Genomic DNA, 20,637 nt, shown 5'->3' with positions numbered 1-20,637 from the left:
TGATAAAGGTCTTGGAGATATCAGGAATACAAGGAACATACCTAAACATAATAAAAGTAATATACAGCAAGCTGACAGCCAACATGAAATTAAATGGAGAGAAACTCAAAGAGATTCCACTAAAATCAGGAACAAGACAAGGATGTCCACTGTCTCCATATCTATTCAATACAGTACTCGAAGTTCTAGCTAGAGCAATAAGACAACAAAGGGAGATCAAGGGGATACAAATTGGAAAGGAAGAAGTCAAACTTTGACTATTTGCAGATGATATGATAGTATACATAAGTGACCCCAAAAATTCTACCAGGGAACTCCTACAGCTGATAAACCCTTCAGTGATGTGGTGGGATACAAGATTAACTAAAACAAAGAATCAGAAGCCCTCCTATATACAAATGATAAATGGGCTGAGAGAGAAATCAGAGAAACATCACTCTTTACAATAGCCACAAATAATATAAAATACCTTGGGGTAACTCTAACCAAACAAGTGAAAGACTGTATGAGAAGAACTTTAAGTCTTTGAAGAAAGAAATTGGAGAAGATATCAGAAAATGGAAAGATCTCCCATGTTCTTGGATAGGTAGGATTAACATAGTAAAAATGGCAATCTTACCAAAAGCAATCTACAGATTCAATGCAATCCCCATCAAAATCCCAATGCAATTCTTCACAGACTTGGAAAGAACAATATTCAACTTCATATGGGGAAAAAAAAAACACAGAGAGCTAAAACAATCCTGTACAATAAAGGAACATCTGGAGGCATCGCCACCCCAACTTCAAGCTCTACTATAGAGCTACAGTAATAAAAATAGCTTGGTGTTGGCAAAAAAACAGACACATTGATCAATGGAATTGAATCGAAGACCCTGACATAAATCTACACACCTATGAACACCTAATTTTTTACAAAGCCAAAATCGTACAATGGAAAAAAGAAGGCATCTTCAACAAATGGTGCTGGCATACCTGGATGTCGACATGTAGAAGAATACAAATAGATCCATCTATTGCCCTGCACAAAACTCAAGTCCAAGTGGATCAAAGACCTCAACATAAATCCACTCACACTGAAACTGATAGAAGGGAAAGTAGGAAGTATCCTTGAACGCATTGGCACAGGAGACTACTTCCTGAATATAATACCATTAGCACAGACACTGAGAGTGACTATTAACAAATGGGACCTCAGGGCTGGAGAGAAGGCTCAGAGGTTAAGAGCACTGGCTGCTCCTCCAGAGGTCCTGAGTTCAATTCCCAGCAACCACATGGTGGCTCACAACCATCTGTAATGAGATCTGGTGCCCTCTTCTGGCATACAGGCATACATGCAGGCAGAACACTGTATACATAAATAAGTAAATCTTAAAAGATAATAATAATAATAAAATAAGTGGGACCTCCTGAAACTGAAAAGCTTCTGTAAGGCAAAGGACACTGTCAATATGACAAAATGGCAGCCTACAGAATGGGAAAAGATCTTCACCAACTCCACATCTGACAGAGGGCTGATCTCCAAAATATATGAAGAACTCAAGAAACTAGACATCAAAATACCAAATAATCCAGTTTTAAAATGGGGTACAGATCTAAACAGAGAATTCTCAACAGAAGAATCTCAAATGGCTAAAAGGCACTTAAGGAATTACTCAACATCTTTAGTCATCAGGGAAATGCAAAATAAAATGACTCTGAGATACCATCTTACACCTGTCAGAATGGCTAAGATCAAAAACACTGATGACAGTTTATGTTGGAGAGGATGTGGAGTAAGAACACTCCTCCACTGCTGGTGCGAGTGTAAACTTGTACAGCCACTCTGGATGTATGGCAGTTTCTCGGAAAACTAGGAATCAATCTACCTCAAGACCCATCAATACCACTATTGGGCATATACCAGAGGATGTTCAATCATACCATAAGGACACTGGCTCAACTATGTTCATAGCAACATTATTCGTAATAGCCAGAACCTGGAAACAATCTAGATGCCCCTCAACAGAAGAATGGATGAAGAAAATGTGGTAAATCACAATGGAGTATCACTCAGTGGTTAAAGAAAAAAATGACATAATGAAATCTGCAGGCAAATGGATGGAATTAGAATAAATCATCTTGAGTGAGGTAATCCAGACTCAGAAAGACAAACATGGTATGCACTCACTCATAAGTGGGTAGTAGATGTAAAGCAAAGGATAACCAGGCTAAAATCCACAGCCCTAGAGAAACTAGGTAACAAGGAGGACTCTAAGAAGGACGCATGGATCAGCCTGGGAAAGGGAAACGATGAGATCTCCTGGGTAAACTGAGATGGGGATAGGTGGTAGGGGAAAAAGGATCATGAGGGATCAGGATGGTCGAGCTGGAGAAGGGATGGAGAGGGAGAGCAACTTAAGAGACATCTTGATAGAGGAGGCCATTATGGGGTTAGGGACAAACCTGGTGCCAGGGAAAATTCCAGGAATCCACAAGGATGACCTCAGCTAAGACTCCTAGCAATAGTGGAGAGGGTGCCTTCTGTAATCAGATTGGTGACTACCCTAATTGTCATCATAGAACCTTCATCCAGTAAGTGATGGAAGCAGATGCAGAGATCCACCGCCAAGCACTGGGCCGAGCTCCAGGAGTCTGTTGAAGAGAGAAAGGAAGGATTGTAGGAGCCAGGGGTGTCAAGACGGGAACCCCAGAGACAGCTGATCAGAGCTCATGGGAGCTCAGGGACTCTAGGGAGCCTGCATGGGACCGACTTAAGCGCTCTGCATGTGGAAGACAGTTGTGTAGCTTGGTCTGTTTGTGGCCCCTAGCAGTGGGGACCAGGGTCCGCTCCTGGCATATGACCTGGCTTTTTGGAACCTATTCCCTATGGTGGGATGCCTGGCACAGTCTTGATGCTGAGGAGCGGGGAGGCGCTTAGTCCTGCCTCAACTTGATATGCTATGCCGTTATTGACTCCCATGGGAAGCCTTATCCTTTCTGAGTGAATGGGGGTGGGGGGTGTTTAGAAAGGAGGTGGGGGGTAAGGAACAGGAGGACAGAAGGGAGGGGAAACTGGTCGGTAAGTAAAAATAAAATTTAAAAACTTAATAATAAAAAATATTACAGATCTTTAGAAAAAAAAAATAACTACACTGGCGTTAGTTTACAGGACTTCCAAGTTCAAGCAAGCGTCCTTGAAAGAAAACCGGTTTGGAGGCAGGGGAATCCATTCTCTGTACTTGTTTGAATTGCTGTGACCCTCCAAAGCGAGAGGTCGTACATAATGAGAGATTGACCTAGACCCAGGCTGAAGAGGAAAGATTTACAGCTCTGGGAGTGGAGAAGGGGATTTGCAGGAAGCCGTATGGAAATGGGGGTGGAGACACGCAGGTCTCGCACCTCTCCACTGACTGCGCCAGGCTTCAGAACGCCGACCCAGCCCTGGCCGGCGGGGCGGAGGTGCTGGGAGGGCTGGGCAGCGCTTCGCTGTAACGCGAGCCGGGCTGCGGCGGAAGGGCGGCCGAGCGGAGGGAAGGGGGAGGCCGCGTCCTCCAGGGCTAAGGCCCGGCGTCCCAGGACGTAGGCTCGAGTGGAGTCTTAGGAGACACCAGGGAGGACTGCCGCAGATCCGGAGCCGTCGGGTCTTCCAGGAGGCGTGGAAGCGGGGGGAACGCGAGCACGCGGCCCGACAGAGGCGGGGCCCAAACCCCGCAGCCACTCGAACGCCTTCGGCGTCTCTCGGCACGACGCCCACCTCCACCTCCGCGGCCCCTTGGACCCGATCCGGAAACAGCCGAGCGGATCCGGAAACAACCGAGCGGACCCGGAAGCGGGAGTGCCATCACCAGAGAGTGCGGGAATCCGCCGTTTGGGCTGAGACGATGGCAGCAGCTGCGCCGGCAGCCCTAGGTGAGGACCGGCGGCGCGGGCGGCCAGGGGTCGGTGCGTGAGGGCGCCGCCATGCACGTGGGTAGCAGGAGGCTGGGGGCGGGGCCGAATGCGGCGGCTGGCGGCAGCCGGCCAGGCGGAGGCTTGGGAAGGGGGCGGGGCACAGCACCCGCCAGGGTGGGCGGGGTCCTGGCTAGTGGCCTGGGCGTGGCCTGAGGGTTGAACAGGTAAGAGGTGGGGAGGAGCGGGGAAGGGGGCGGGGCCACTGGGAGGAATTGGACAGTCGAGCTAATAAGTACACTACTAGAGGCGGGAAGGGGCCGGGCCAGTGGGTTGAGTGGGTTGAGGCGAGTGCAGATGAAGTCTGGGACCGGGTTACCGGATTGCTGGGTGGCCTGAAGTGTGAAGAGACCTGCGAACCGTGGGAAGAAAGGTTGGTCCCTGTCCCCCCACAGCGCTGCATCCCCAGCCCCAAGATGGGCAAAAGGACGCGTCCGAGTCAAGTGAGCTCGGACGGCTTCGTGCCGAACTGGCCAGTGCACTGGCAGAAATGGAAACCATGAAGGCTGTAGCGGAGGTGAGCGAGAGCACCAAGGCGGAGGCGGTGGCCGCAGTGCAGAGACAGTGCCAAGAGGAGGTGGCTTCCCTGCAGGCCATCCTGAAAGGTGAGGAACCCATCCCCAATACACCCACCTTCCCGACTGTCAACCTCTGTCCCTCTAACAGAGAATACAGAACGAGAAAGGCTTCAAGTGAGCTTCATGTAGCTCAGAAGAGAGAAGTCTGTTTGAGGAGAAACACAAGTGTTGTCACATCAGCTCTTGTCAGCCACAGCTAGGTGTAGCACTCACCTTTACGCATTTTCTCACGGTTGTCGTTTCTCGTCCTTGAGGATGTCAAACCAGCCCTGAATATGAGCCAGAAACTTGTCATTTCCCTCAGGGCCTCAGGGCTCTAGACTCAACCTGTTCTCTCTGAGTTTAGTCCTGTGGTTTCCTTCCAAAGCACCCGCTCAGCACCCTACACAAATACATGCATCTCCTTCCTTTTCTTCCTCTGCCTCATGGCCTCTGTGGATAGATAGACACCAGCTTTCTTGGTCCCAGGTTCCTCACCTTTTCCTATTCTCCACCCTTCTCTGGGCTGAGGCCAGAGTCCCTTCAAGGATGGCAGACCTGCCCTTACTCTGTGTCCTGCAGTAGTATTACTATGGCCAGTTCTATTGAACTACTGCCCCATCCTCTTATAGATCTCCCTCTGTGGTCTGCCCTTGACCTTGGCTTCCAGAGTAAACTGCCAAAAATTCTCATCTCACCCTACCAGGCATGGCAGTTTATCTGTAATCCCAGCTCTGGAGGTTGGAGATTGACATATCCCTAGAAGCTTGCTGGCCAGCCAGTCTAGCCAAGATGGAGAGCTCCAAAGTCAGTGGAGACCCTATCTCAAAAAATAAGGTAGAGAGCAACTAAAGAAAACACCTGATTTTGACCTCTGGCTTGTGTGAGTGTGCACACTGTAAATGTTCCAGCTGGGATGAAAAGGTATCCTGGCAGTCAGGAGCCAAGGAACACCACAAAGTCATTGTAAGCATAGCTGCTTACAGCTCTGCTCCAGGTAAAGGGTTCCCGGATGCAAGTGTAACAACTCTGCTCCAGCAGGGGAAGGTTTCCCCAGCAAAAGTTGTTACAGCTCTGCTGGAGCAGAGTCAACGGAAGTTGTTATAACTCAAGTTGTTATAACTCGGCTCAGGTGCCCTGAATGCAACAACTCTGCTCCACTAGAGGAAAGTATCCCTAGCAAAAGTGTTACAGTTCCGCTCTGCTCTGCTTCTGCAAAAATTGTTACAGCTCTGCTCCCCAAGGGAAAGTTTCCCCAGCGAAAGTGTTACAGTTCTGCTCTGCTCTGCCCCCATGAAAATTGTTACAGCTGGGCTCTGCTCCAGCAAAAATGTCACATTGCACAACAAACCTCACTCAAAAGATTTATTGGGAAGGTCGAATCCAGGAGGGTGGCTGCCTCCTGTAAGAACAGTAGCAAACTGAAGAGGGCCATAGACCTTATATAGGATGGGGGGGGGGTGTCCTTGGGATTAGTGGATTTTGTTTGTTTGTTTTTTTGTTTTGTTTTTGTTTTTGTTTTTGTTTTTCAAAACAGGGTTTCTCTGTGTAGTTTTGTGCCTTTCCTGGAACTCGCTTTGTAGACCAGGCTGGCCTCGAACTCACAGAGATCCGCCTGCCTCTGCCTCCCGAGTCCTGGGATTAAAGGCGTGCGCCACTACCACCTGGCAGGATTAGTGGATTTTTGTGGCCTGATTCCAGGACAAGCTCAGGGATTGGTGGGATTTCAGTCCCTGGTCCTGGGGTCAAGTCAGAGTCAGGGTGTTTTTTTTCCCTTGACTCCTTTTTATCCTACACACACACCAAAGAAAAAGGTATATCCTAAGTTATAACCATGGCTTCTCTTTATTCAGCACTTACTACATGCCAGACACAAAGCTAAATGCTCTATAATCTTTTTAGTTTCTTTTACTTTTATTAGTTAACTTTTTGAGACAAGGTCCAGGCTGGTTTCAAACTGTATGTAAACTTCTTCCTCTTTTTTTTTAATTTAAAATTAGGGGTGTGTGTGTGTGTGTGTGTGTGTGTGTGTGTGTTCCATGCTGGGCTACACATGTTGGCTCAGAGGACAACTTTATGGATTCAGTTCTCTCCTTCCACCTTTGTGTGGGTTCCAGATACTGAACTCGGGTCATCAGCCTTTCACGACAAGCGCCTTTAACCACTGAATCATCACGATGGCCTTCAGCCTGTGATCTCTCTTCTCCATGTGCTGGGATTAAGGCCTGCATTACCACTCCTGGTTTTATGCAGTACTGGGAATCTGACCCAGGGCTTTGTGTGTGCTGGGGAAGCACTCCACCCCCTGAGCCATATCCCCAGCCCTATTTTTTTTTTTTTTTTCCTGGCAGGATCTTACACTGTCACCCAAGCTAGCCCGGAATTCATTTTATAGTCCAGCATAGCCTTGAACTCAAGGCAACCCTCCTGCTTCAGCCTCCTAGGTACTAGAGTTCTGGGTAGGAGCTACCATCCTTGGCTGTGTTTAATCTTCTTAACAAACTCTTGGAAGCAGGAGTTAATATCTGACTGTTTTACAGAAAAAGCACAGAAACACAGACAGATTCACTTGCATGGAGTGATAGAGCCACATAGCAGCAGATGTGAACCCAGGCAGTCTGGCAACTTCTGTATCTAATGCTAGTTCATGTTAAGATAATGCCCTGGGGCCAGTGAGGTAGCTCTGTGGGTAAAGCTTGATGACTTGAGTACAGTCCCCGCAACCCACAAGGGGGAAGGAGAAAGTCAGCTCCTCAGGGTGTGCTCTGACCTCTGCCCCTTACAGCAGAAACCAGAGAACCTGCCTGAACATGGTAGAAGGCCATAAATAAATTCAGAATAAATAAAGGAGCCAGGCATGGTGGTACATGTCTTGAGTCCCAGTACTTGGGAAGCAGAGGCAGGGAGATATCTTTGAGTTCCAGGCTAACCTGGTCTATAGAGTGAATTCCAGAGCTACACAGTCAGACACTGTTTCAAGAAAATAAACATTGGCTCGGCATGGTAACACACACCTATAATCCTAGCAGTTAGGAAGCAGAGTCTGAAGGATCTCTGCTTTGAAAAAATAAATAAATAAATAAATAAATAAATAAATAAATAAATAAATAAATGAGTAAGTAACTGAGAAAAAACAAAATGTTAATGTCTACGTAACACCACCTCCAGATGCCAAAAATCTATAGCTTATTTTCAGACCTCTTGGTTTGGCTTTCAAAGCCTCCAGAGCCAGCCACGTGGTTTCACTTTTGCTCTCTTCCCTACATCCCTTGTGCACTCTTATGTTTGGGCTCTTCCGGTGTGCCAGCATGTCGAGACACAACAGCCCATGCTGACCCTGTTGTTCGGTCTTCCATCCCTTATCTCTAGCCAGCACCCCTTCCTGGCCAGGCTCACAGGACACCAGTCCTTCTGGGATCCATCGTTTGGAGAGTGGGCCTCCTCACCCCACATCCTTGCTATTGTCATGGTTATCTTCACTGAGCCGTGAGCACCGGGTGGTGGGCCTGTGTGATTAATTGCTGTATCTACAGAGCCTAAAGTAAATATTCATCACTATTATCAAATATTGATTGTTCGAGACGTGTTAATAGGAATATATATATAAGGTCTTCAGCATTGGTTATGCAAATAACTGGGCAGTCTCTGTTTCTGCAGATCAGATTTTTCCTTTTTTCTGTATGCGTTTGTACAAGTTTGTATGTGTGTACTTGTATACAGTTGTGCATACATGTGCACACTTCCATGTGAAAGCCAGAGGTCAGTGTAGGTGTCTCCTCAGTTGTTCTCCACCTTATTTTTACTTATTTATTTGTTGGTTTATTATTTTTGAGGCAGGGTCTCTTACTGAGTCTGGAGCTCACCATTCAGCTAGGCTGACCTGCCATTAAGCCCGACTCTGCCTCCTCACCACTTGGGTCACAGGCACGTGCTGTTGTGCATCTTTGGGTTTTTTTTTTAGCCTTTATTTATATTTTATGTGTATGGGTGTTTGGCCTGAATGTATATCTGTACTACTGCGCACAGGGCCGTCAGAGGCCACAAAAGGGTGTTGAATCCTTTGGAACTGAGTTACAGATGGTTGTGAGCAGCATGTGGGTGCTGGGAATTGAACCTGGAGTTCCCTAGAAGAGCAGCCACTGAGCTCTGTTTTGTTTTTTTTGTTTTTGTTTTTGTTTTTTTTTCTAAATGTGGATACCTGGGATTTGAACTTAGGACTTCATACTTACATGCTCAGTACTGTACCAACTGAGCCATCTTCAGCCCTACATTTGTGATATTTTTAGCTTAGTTTAGTTTTATTTGTTTGACACCAGGTCTCACTATGTATCTTAAGCTAGCCTCAATCTTAGAATCCTCCTGCCTCAACCTCCCAAACACCAAGATTCCTGCCCTACCATAAAGGTTTGTTGTTGTTGTTGTTTTATTTCTGTTTTGTTTTGTTTTTGAGACAGAATCTTTCTGCATAGCCCTAGCTGTCTTGGAACTCACTGTGTAGACCGTGCTGGCCTTCAACTCACAGAGATCCACCTGCCTCTGCCTTATGAATGATAGGATTAAAGGGTGTGCCACCATGCCCAGCTTTCGGCTACCATAATTGATTCTTCAGTGGTACAGTTTACCACTGCATAAGTCACAGAGAAAGTGACAATTTCCATAATAAGAATTCCAGCTTGCTGAGTGGTGGCACACAACTTTAATCACAGTAATCAGGAGGCAGAGGCAGGTAGATCTCTGTGAGTTCAAGGTCTACAGAGTGAATTCTAGGACAGCCATAGCTACACAGAGAAACCCTGTCTAAATAAATAAATAAATAGATAAGTAAATAAATAGAAATTCTAGCCCATACTGCAGTCAGAGTCTGCAGTTCCTGTCACAGGGTACATAAACAGGACTTTGAACTGTATTTGACTTGTCTTGGGGTCCAGGTCCTGTTTTAGCCACAAAATCAAGATAATATCACACTGTGCTTGAGAGGGAAGGTACACCCATCAGCCAGCTGTTGGCTATTTGGAAATTGTTGGTCACCATTCTACCCAAGTTGGCTATCTCAGAAGGCATCATTTAGCCAGCTCTCCCATTCACTCCGACCTGCAGGCTGTGTCTCGTGTCTCATGACATTCAATCTGTCCTTGGCTTTCACTATGTCTAAGCAAAACACGATGATCTGTTTCTTTGTGAGATTACCTCCTGGCAAAATGGAGGACTCACATTTGAGTGAATTTATGTATTATGAATGATGTGAAAGGAATACTTTCAGTTTTCTTTTCTGCATGTACCCAAACAGTCTCCGCTTGGGGGATTTGGGTTTGTTGTGTTTGCTGTGCTGGGACGGGAGTGGGTTCTGTTTTTGTTCTTAGCCCTTATGATATCTTACTTCCTTTGTTTTTACTAATAACAAGGCCTCATACTTGCCTGATTTTAGTAAAAATATCCTGGGGCCAGTTCTCAGTTGGAATGTATCTGAGCAACATACTGTGCAGTTGGTCCTTATGTATGTCAGATGGTTGACACCTTCCATAGATCGTCTCACTTCATCCTGAAAACCCCCGGGCTCAGACACACTCCCTCTTGCTCCTGAGGACACTAGCACACAGAGGTGCCAAGGTCCTGCCCAGGTCCATTTCTGCCCAGCTCACCGTGGTAACTGCTACAGTTGACCACCTTGGAGAGAGCAGACACCAAGCACCCACCCTTCCCTCCCACAGACTCCATCAGCAGCTACGAGACCCAGATAGCAGCCCTGAAACAGGAGCGGCAGCAGCAGCAGCAGGACTCTGAGGAGAAGGATCGAGAGCTGGGTCACCTCAAAAAGCTGCTGGCCCGGGCCCACCCCCTGGACTCCTTGGAGAAGCAAATGGAAAAGGTTGGGGTGGGATGGACTGCCTGTCCCTGGGGTTTGGAACAATAGTGATTGTTGGTGTCTCATAGCCTGTCATTGGACACAGTAATGACGCCAGGTAGACACTGAGCCTCTCCGTTGTTGAGTGCTTAGCAGGATCCTTGCTAGAAGTGACCAAGTTTATTTACCTCTATAAACAAGGTCAGTCACGTGGAGGGAGGGAACTAACCCTTTCTGTGCTGGACACTGCTGAGTGCTCAACAGTGTGAACTGTCCTTGTACTCGGTCCCTATGGTATAATGCCTCCTTTATTGTTTCTGTCATTAATAACAATAGGAAACTGGGTGTGGTGACAGGTACTGATAGTCCCAGCTCTTTGGGAGGCTGGGGCAGGAGGATGGCTTGAGCCCAGGGCTTCAAGACAGCTTGGATAACATAGTAAGAACCAGAATCTTGCTGTGTAGCCCAGGCTGGCCTTGAACTTGCCAAAGGCCTCCTGCTTCAGCTCCTAAGTGCTGGGATTTATAGGCATGGACACCCATAGCCAGTTAGAAACCTGAAAAAGAGGTGTGTGTGTGTGTGTGTGTGTGTGTGTGTGTGTGTACAAGTGTATATATATATATATACATATATATTCGTGCATGATAGGAAAGAACTCTCTATATTTTTAATACCTGCACGTGGTGGTACATACCTGTAATCCAGCCCTGGGGAACCTGGGCAGAAGAATTATGAGTTTGAGGCTAGCCTTGGGGTACGTAGTAACCCTTCCACCAAAGAGACAATGAAAACAATTAAATTCCAGGACGTGTATATTTCCATATGCTTCCTCTTACGAGCAGTATGCATTCTTACCTTATTTGATCTTTGCAGAAGCTCTGTGAGGCCGGTAATTAGATCCCAAGGAAACAAGAGCCAGAGTCCATCTCCCACTCTTGAAAACAAAGGTCAAACAGGAGCTCGGGGCCGGAGCTGTGGTCAGTCACTGGAGTGCCTGCCTAGCATGTGTGAAGCCCTGGGTTCAGTCCCGGGGCTGCCTAACACCGGGCACGGTGGACATGTCTGTGCTGGCACTGTGGAAGGATCAGAAGCTCAGGGTCAAAGCCAGCTGGGATGTGGGGCCCAGAAAAGGAAGTCTTTGACCTGCATGCAGCCTCCACTAGAGGTTGCTGTTCGCTTCCAGGCCTTCTGAGGACAGGGTATGGCTCAGTGGCAGCCCCAGGGACAGCAGAAGGAGCTTCAAGTCTGTCAGGCAGGTTCTGATGCTGCATTCAGCTGTGCCGTGTATTTCGCTGTACATAGAGCATGCATTCCAGGTCTTCAGACAACTTCAGACACCCTGTCTGTGACACGTGCAGTTAAATTAGTTTGTCTAAGGAGACTTTGGGGGATTCAAGAGGTCGAAATGAGCTGAGAGAGATGGTAACAGATGAAGTATGACTGGAGCACGTTGCCTGGAGCACGCGGCAGGGGGCAGGACTGTTTGTTTGTTTGTTTTGTGGTTTTTTGAGACAGGGTTTCACTGTGTAGTCCTGGCTGTCCTGAAACTCACTATGTAGACCAGGCTGGCCTGAAACTCAGAGATCTGCCTGCCTCTGCCTCCCGAGTGCTGGGATTAAAGGTGTGTGCCACTACCGCCCAGCAGGACTGTTTTTACTGACCCCATGCAGGATCCCAAGCTTAAAAGGAGATAGTGAAGAAATGATCAGCCTTCTGGTTGGGGTGGCAGGATGGGAAGACATGTCAGTTAAGATGAGGTTGGCTGCATGCAATCAGAGATACAAATCAGCAGTAGTTTAAATAAGATAGTTTTGTTTGTTTGCTTGTTTTATTTTTTTCTTTAAGATGAGGTTGGCTGCATGCAAACAGAGATACAAATCAGCAGTAGTTTAAATAAGATAGTTTTGTTTGTTTGCTTGTTTTATTTTTTTCTTTAAAGTCCATACTGATAGAACAGTCATTAGAAACCCAGACTTCTGGGACTGGAGAGAGGACTCGGCAGTTAAGAAAGAGTACTTGCTACTCTTCCAGAGGATCCAGGTTCAGTTCCCTGAACCTAGTTGATGGTTCACAACTGTCTGTAACTCTAGTTCCAGAGGACCAGACGCCCTCTTCTGGTTTCTGAATGTACCAGATGATGCACACGATGTATGTACATATGCCAGCAAAACATGCATAAACATAAGATAAAATACTTAAATTTTTTTTAAAAAAGAAAAGAAACCTAGGCTACTGTATTGCTGTTTGACTGTAGCTAGTAGATGGCCTCATGGTCCAAGATGATTGCTTGAATGCCAGGCATCATATCCACATTCAGTCAGCAGGAGTTATAAAGAAAGACACAGCTTCCTTTAAGGAATTGGCCTGTAAATTCACATATTACACATGTGCTTACATCTCATTAGCTAGAACTACGTTGTGTGATCACCTTTACTTCCAGACAAGCTGAGAGATGTAGATGGTAATAGAGAACTGAGACCACGTGCCCAGTTAAAAACCGGAGGAGGTCCTATGGTATAAAATGTGCATGTCGGGACGAAGAATGAGTGGACAAGAGGAAGCTAGTCACGGCCTTGGGCCCCTTTCCCTGGAAGCACTTAGAGCATGTGTTCTGGAATCTTGTGGGTGGGCGTAACCTTCAGGAGGATTAGAACAGTTGGTGGCCGTCATTCAGGAAGGAGGGGCTGTCACTGCCCAACGCCCCATCCCTCCAGGCTCATGAAGACTCGGAGAAGCTCCGGGAAATTGTGTTACCCATGGAGCAGGAGATCGCGGAGCTGAAACTGAAGCTGCTGAGGGCGGAAGAGCTGATCCAGGAGATCCAAGTGAGGGGAAGGGGGCACCCGGGGTGCTGAGGGCAGGAGGGGTGCCGGGGACGCTGGCTGCCAGCCGCTTCCCTCCCACTTTCCCTAGAGACGACCAAAGCAGCCTGCCTCCCTGCACGGCTCCACGGAGCTGCTCCCACTGTCAAGGAACCCCTCGCCTCCACTGGAACCCTCGGAGGAACCAGGTGGGGACGCAGGCTCAGCGGCAGAGGCCTTTGCCCACAACTGTGACGACAGTGCCTCCATCTCTTCCTTCTCCCTCGGTGGGGCGGCCAGTAGTGCCTCCCTACGAGGCACCCAGGGCCTAAGCCCTGAGCAGGAAGAGACAGCTTCTCTGGTGTCCACTGGCACTCTGGTCCCTGAGGGCATCTACCTACCCCCTCCTGGGTACCAACTTGTTCCAGATAGCCAGTGGGAGCAGCTGCAGGTAGAGGTGAGTGGATCCCTTGGTATGAACGAGGTCTGCACTAAAGCTCCAGTGGGGAGGCCAGTGTGGGGAGAAAGGTCCCCTCCAGGCAAAGGAAGTTGGGCAGAGCATGGGTAGGGATGCTGTAGAAGATAATGTTATGGTGAGAAATGCCCAGAACAAAACTGAAAAGGGGTGGGGTATGGCTCGGTGGTAGAGCACTTCCTAGCCTGTGCAAGACTCTGGATTCAGCCCACAGCACTGGGGGAAAAAAGAAGAAATTTTAAGTAGCCCAGGAGATGGCAGCAGAGATGGCAGGAAGTGAAATGTGTCTCTCCACTTTGGAGGCTCGGCGGGACCTCCTGAGGGATGATGGGGAAGGGAAGAATAGGCATAATCCCCTCCAGCAGAGCCAAAAGACAAGTCTGGGGTCTCTGTCTGGCAGGGGCGGCAGCTGCAGAAGGACCTGGAAAGTGTCAGCCGTGAACGGGATGAGCTGCAAGAGGGACTGAGGCGGAGCAATGAGGACTGTGCCAAGCAAGTAAGTTCAGCCTTGTTTCCTGGGGCCACCCGAGGCTCCTCCCCCCCACCCCCAACCCACATCCCTCTTATTTTACTGTCCTCCCTCCTTAGATGCAGGTGCTCCTGGCCCAGGTCCAGAACTCAGAGCAACTGCTTCGGACTCTGCAAGAGACCGTGAGCCAGGCCCAAGAACGTGTGCAGCTGCAGATGGTGAGTGCCTCGTCTGGGGTAAGAGGTCAGGAGCACTTGGGGCCCTGGAGGGCATGGAAAGCCAAGTATCAGCCCTGCCCCCCACCCAGCTGCTCTCACTAGGTGAGTGAAGGCCTTGGGGTGGCCTGACTGTGGCCAAAGCTATGTAATCTTGAACTAAGCCCACAACCTTAGAATGTACTCCTTACCCATCTGTAGACGGAGCTAATGTGATCCAGTCTGTAGAATTAGGACTGAAAGCAAATCACACACTGACCAGTTCCACCCAAAAGTGTGTGAGATCTGTGTGGTCAGACATCCTGCTTTTAAAGAGAAGCCAGAGATCTGGAAATGTGTATATTGCCTCCAAGTTTTAAGGTTGACAATTACATGGGGCTGGAGAGATGGCTCAGAGGTTAAGAGCACTGGCTGCTCTTCCATAGGTCCTGAGTTCAAGTCCCAGCAACCACATGGTGACTCACAACCATCTGTAGTGGGATCTGATGCCCTCTTCTGGTATAAAGGCATACATGCAGATTGAACACTCATACACATAAAGATAGATAGATAGATAGATAGATAGATAGATAGATAGATAGATAGATATTTAAAAAATTAAATAAAGTTGGCAATTACTTTGGCACTTAAAAAAGCATGTTTGAGGGGCTAGCAAGATGGTTTAAGCCAGGCGGTGGTGGCACTCAGGAGGCAGAGCCAGGTGGATCTCTGTGAGTTCGAGGCCAGCCTGGGCTACAGAGTGAGTTCCAGGAAAGGTACAAAGCTATACAGAGAAACCCTGTCTCTAAAAAAAACAAAAAAAAAACAAAACAAAAAAAAGATGGTTCAAGTGGGTAAAAGCACTTGCCACAAAGCCTAACAACCTGAGTCTGATCTCCAGGACCCATGTGGAATGAGAGAACCGACTTGGCAAGTTGACCTCTGACCTCCAAGTCAGGTGCAAGCCCAGCAGGCAGGAGTTTGGGACAGGAGGATCATGAGTTTGAGGTTAGCCTGGATGATACACTACACAACACACACACACACACACAATGTAATAAAAATAAATTTTAAAAACACATTGCAGAACTGTGCTTGTCTGGCATGCACAGAGTCCTGGGTTCAATGTCCAGCACCATGTAAACAGACCAGGTATAGTGGCACATGCATGTAATGCCAGTACTCGGGAGGTGGAGGTAGAAGGGCCTGGAGATATAGCTCAGTAGTTAAGAATGTTTGTTTGTCTTCCAGAAGACCTAGGTCCAGTTCCCAGTAGCTTCATGGTGGCTCATGTCTATCTGTAACTCCTGATTCAGGGTATCCAACGCTTCTTGTGGCCTCCTCAGACACCAGGACACACATGATACATATACCACATGAAGGCAAATGTTCATGCTCATGTTCATAAGCTTTTTTAAAAAGAAGTTTAAAGCCATCCTTGTCTGCCAGCAAGTTTGAGGCCAGCCTGGACTTAAAAAAAAAAAAAAAAATGTATTGTGGCCAGATGTAGCACATACCTGTCCTAGCACTCAGGAGACTGAGACAAAAGATCACCTGTTCAGGCCAACCTGAAACACATAGTGAGACTCCATCTCTAAAAGGGGAGGGGGCAGCTGGAGAGATGGTTTAGTGGCTAAAAGCATTGGTTGGTTGCTCCTTTCCCGGGACCCAAGTTTAGTTCTCTGCACCCATGTGGCAGCTCACAACCATCTGTAACCACAGTTCCAAGAGATCTGACCTCCCCTTCTGGCCTCCATGGGCACCAAGCACACATGTCTCGTATGGATGTACATACATATATGTAGGCAGACACTCATACACTTGAAATAAATCCTTTTTTTTTTTTTTTGGTTTTTTGAGACAGGGTTTCTCAATGTAACAGGCCTGGCTGTCCTGGTACTCGCTTTGTAGACCAGGCTGGCCTCGAACTCACAGAGATCCACCTGCCTCTGCCTCCCAAGTATTGGAATTAAAGATGTACACCACCACACCCGGCTGAAATAAATCTTTTTTTAAAAAATATACCATCTAGGGCTGGAGAGATGGCTCAGAGGTTAAGAGCACAGGCTGCTCTTCCAGAGGTCCAGAGTTCAATTCCCAGCAACCACATGATGGCTCACAACCATCTATGAGATCTGGTGCCCTCTTCTGGCATGCAGGCATACATGCAAGCAGAACACTGTATATATAATAAATAAATCTTTAAAAAAATAAAAAATAAAAAATAAAAAATAAAAAAAAAATAAAAAATATACCATCTAAATGACATACCCACGGTGGGCTGTGGATGCCAGTGTGCCAGCAGGGACAGAATCTGAAGAGGTTAGAGCCAGAGAAGGCAATAAAGAGTTTCTTCTTGGGCCAGTCAGTGATGGTACATGCCTTTAATCCCAGCACTCAGGGGGCAGAGGCAGGCAGTGAGTTTGAGGCCAGCCTGGTCTACAGAGTGAGTTCCAGGACAGTCAGGACTACACAGAGAAAAAGGTTTTGTTTTTTCTCACCAGGTCAGGCGGCCGGGGCTTTCTAGATAGCAGTCTAGCATTGGGGCTCTGGGTTTAGCCTCAGGGACTAGAGAGGCCAGTCCCTCTAATTGCCTTGTACTTTGTATGTCCCCAGGCAGAGCTGGCCACTTCTCACAGATGCCTGCACCTTGAGGTTAAGAGACTGAATGAAGAAAACCAAGGGCTCCGGGCTGAGCAGCCGCCCTCCTCCGCCCTCCAGGGCCCGGAGCCGTGGGAGAACGAGGGTGAGGCTCTGCCCAACTCCATCCAGGTAAATGGCACCCGAATGCCTGATGCCAACCCCTCTCCAAGGACACTTGAGGACAGACCCTGGCTCTCATGAATTGGCCGTGTCTAAGACTTATTTTCTCCATCTGATAAATGGACCCATACCATCTCCCCAGGGTTGGCATGAAGAGAAAGAATTAAAAAGTGCTGGCCACAAGCGAAGGGAGCGGTGATTGTGTTTGCCATCTGACTATACCCGGTGCTGTTCCCATTGTCCTCCCTGCAGGGGTAACCACAGTCCCCCGCGGGCTGGATAAGCCTGTCCCACTGAGCCATGCTCTGAGCCCTTTTTCTTTTCTTCCTTTCTTTTTCTTTCTTTTTTTTTTTTTTTTTTTTTTTTTTTTGGCGACAGGTCTCTCTTTGAGACAGGCTGGCCTCCTGAGTGTGGAGTCATAGGCCCCAAACCACACCAGGTGCTGTTTGCTATTTTTAAGTGACATCAGGACCTTAAGATTGAATTCTTCAGAACCTTTGAACCAATCCTCCATGATGGTCCGTGTTGATTATAAACAATTTGTTGGTGAACTTATAGGTCACCTGGTTGTTCTTTCTTTCCTGAGAATTACTGCCAGCATCCACTTCACTGTGACCGCATAGTCTTTAGTCTCGATTTCCTGTTCTTTTTTGTTGGTTTGTGTATGTGTGTGTTGTTTTGTTTTGTTGAGACGGTCTCCTATAGTCTAGGCTGGCCTGGAACTCCCTGTATAGCCAAGGATGTCTTGAACTTCTGACCTCACTGCTTCCACCTCAGGAGTGCTGGGATTACAGTCCCACACTACCATCTCTCCTCAGTTTTTTTGTGTTTGGTTGGTTGGTTTGGTTTAGTTTTTTGCTTGTTTGTTTTTTTGATTTTCAAGACAGGGTTTCTCTGTGTATCCCTGGCTGTCCTGGATCTCACTCTGTAGACCAGGCTGGCCTGGAACTCACAGAGATCCGCCAGCCTCTGCCTCCCGAGTGATGGGATTAAAGGTGTGTGCCCGGCTTAGTTTAGTGTTTTTTTTTAATGGGATTCCTGAGTGTGTGAACAAGTAGGTCTTTGCACCTCGGTCAGTTTCTTGTGCCTTTTCTTGGACGACTTTCCTTCTGCTTGTTCTGTCCTATTCTGGTGTGTTAGTTTTTGTTTTATCTTATTATATTATACTATATCATATCACATCATATCATATCATAATCTCTTAGAAGCCTGTTTGTTTTCTTTTTCTTTTCTTTCTGCTTTGGTTTTTCGAGTCAGGGTTTCTCTGTGTAGTGCTGGCTGGCCTGGAACTCACAGAGATCCGCCAGCCTCTGCCTCCCGAGTGCTGGGATTAAAGGTGTGTGCCACCAGCACTCCAGCACTGTCCCCAGTTTTTATATAGTGCTGGGGATCAAACCTGGGGCTTATGCCTGCTAGGCCAGCACCCTGTCAGCTGAGCATCCCCAGGCTTCCCTGCTCTCCTTTAGTGTTGTTTTCATCATGTACATAATGGAGCCTTAGCTTGAGTTGTTTGGAAACTTACAGATATTCTGGAACTTTGCACACTGTTCTTGGAAGCCCTCCATACCATGTGACAGTCATGGTCTCCCACTTCTTCATCCCACTATGAGTCTGCAGCTGGCTTTACCACTCTGACAGTGGCATCTGGCGTCCTCTGTTTTAACGCCCTCCTCCCTCCCTTCCCTCCTTCCACACTCGGCATCTGGCCAGTGGTTCCTGCCCTCCTCTGCTGCCCTGTGCCTGGCAGACCCCTTGTGTCTCTCGCAGGAGCTCCATCTGCTGGTGCGGCACACCCAGCAACAGGCGCGGGCCAGGCAACAGGCGCAGGAGCATGAGGCTGAGCGCCTGCGCATTGAAATCGTGAAGCTGCGCGAGGCACTAGAGGAGGAAACAGCGGCCAGGGCCAGCCTGGAGGGACAGCTGAGGGCGCAACGAGAAGAGACAGGTGGGGGAAGAGCAAGCCACCGCAGGGTCCTCTGGGTCAGGCACGGGTGGAGGAGGTGCAGGGAGATCCAGCCTTGACCTCTCTCTCTCTCTCTCTCTCTTGATCCCACAGATGTGCTCGAGGGTGAGTAGGGTCAGCACCTTGTGGAGGGCCACACCGGTAGGACTGGGACCGTGTGGGCCTGACTCCCACTCTCCTTGACTTCCCAGCCTCCCTGTGTAGCCTGAGGATAGAGACAGAGCGAGTCCAGCAAGAGCAATGCAAGGTGAGTGGCACCCGGTGGCATGGCATGGGTAACACATCTGTGTGGTTATGTCCCACCTCACACCCTTCCTGTCTCCCTCAGACCAGGTAGCAGGAAGCCCTGCATCAGCCACCTGGCTTGAGCCAAAGGAAGCCAGAGTCTGGTGGTATTGAAGGGACACCATTGCGGGTCATCCCGTGGCTCTGGCCACCCACCTAGCCAAAGATGAGTCAGGCCCCAGCTCCACATCTTGTCCCCGCAGGCCCAGCTCACAGACCTCCTCTCGGAACAGAGGGCCAAGGCACTGCGGCTGCAGGCCGAGCTGGAGACCAGTGAACAGGTGCAGAGGGACTTCGTTCGGCTCTCCCAGGCCCTACAGGTATGGTGGCTCTGAGTGACTTGTCCTGGGTCTCACAGAGGTAGCCCCCAATTAGGAAAGGTCCTTTTTCTAGGCCTGGCATGGTCTCTGCTCCTGAACTATTGCCCAGAAACATGGATGTTCTCTTGCACACCTCAGCTGCATGCCAGCTTCATGCTGTCATCCCCATCAATGGCCAGCAACACCCAGACTTCCTCGGGCCAACCTCCTGGGACCTATTCCTTCCCTCGACCCCATCTGAACACAGATTGCCTCTGCAGAGCTGACCCAAGAGGCTGGCTGGTCAGGCAGGGGCTGTTTCCTCAGCAGGGCTTTCCATATCCCCCACCCAACCACACAGGTACGCCTAGAGCGGATTCGCCAAGCAGAGACTCTGGAGCAAGTGCACAGCATCCTGGATGAGGCACCCCTCAGGGATATCAAGGACATCAAGGACTCCTGAGGGGCCAGGCGAGAGGCTTCCCTGCTGGGGAAGCCACCCCTTTCTCTACCAGAACTGTGAGACACGGACTGCAGGTCTCAGAATGGAGCCCACCCACTCCAAGCCTGGATGGTAGTGTCACCAGGGCCCCTGCTCCCACCCAGGGTGGCTGGGCCTGTTCTCAGGGATGATGCCTGGAGGAGGGTCCCAGCCTCCTTCCAGAACCAAAGTACAGGCTGAGCCCTGTGGCTCCCAGGCTGCCATGCTGCCTCATGGACCCTGCCCTCCTGCCCTGCCACCTCTAGCCAGCAGCCAGTCCCCCTCCGAGACACGTCCAGCTTGTGGCGAGAAGCTGTTGGCATCAGTGGTTTCCTCCTAGGCCCCGGGACATGCAGCTGCTTTCTGGACTGTATGACACTAAGGTATTTGTCCACAGGCACCGGAAATAGGCCTCAAGATATATGGAGGCAAGGCCAGACTTTTCTGTCATTTATTTTCAATAAATAAGCAGCTCAGCTCAGTCAGTCGCCTTGTCCCCGCCAGCCCCGCGAGGTTGGGAAGGGGATTTACAAGGTTCAGAGGGAGGGCAGGTTGCTGAAGGGGACAGAGGGGCAGGG

General features: G+C 48.8%; 1 protein-coding gene across 2 annotated transcripts; it reads left to right on the top strand.

The window, feature by feature from the left end:
- The first annotated feature begins 3,658 nt into the window (after positions 1 to 3,658).
- On the top strand, positions 3,659 to 20,540 carry Rabep2 (rabaptin, RAB GTPase binding effector protein 2). 2 transcript variants are annotated; one of them, XM_059267153.1, is made up of 13 exons: positions 3,659 to 3,891; positions 4,326 to 4,535; positions 10,196 to 10,353; positions 13,044 to 13,154; positions 13,243 to 13,587; positions 14,006 to 14,101; positions 14,194 to 14,292; positions 16,885 to 17,040; positions 18,799 to 18,976; positions 19,088 to 19,099; positions 19,186 to 19,241; positions 19,483 to 19,599; positions 19,940 to 20,540. In XM_059267153.1, exons 1-13 carry the CDS (start codon positions 3,864 to 3,866, stop codon positions 20,039 to 20,041), a joined length of 1,668 nt encoding a protein of 555 aa, XP_059123136.1. In that variant the 5' UTR covers positions 3,659 to 3,863; the 3' UTR covers positions 20,042 to 20,540. The 2 variants fall into 2 exon arrangements, with proteins under 2 accessions (XP_059123136.1, XP_059123125.1); XM_059267142.1 differs by having other exon boundaries at positions 3,794 to 3,924.
- Positions 20,541 to 20,637: the final 97 nt, after the last annotated feature.

Source organism: Peromyscus eremicus, chromosome 1 (assembly GCF_949786415.1).
Source record: "Peromyscus eremicus chromosome 1, PerEre_H2_v1, whole genome shotgun sequence".
Taxonomy (NCBI): domain Eukaryota; kingdom Metazoa; phylum Chordata; class Mammalia; order Rodentia; family Cricetidae; genus Peromyscus; species Peromyscus eremicus.
Note: the sequence above shows the minus strand (reverse complement) of the source record. Positions and strands in the feature narration are given on the sequence as shown.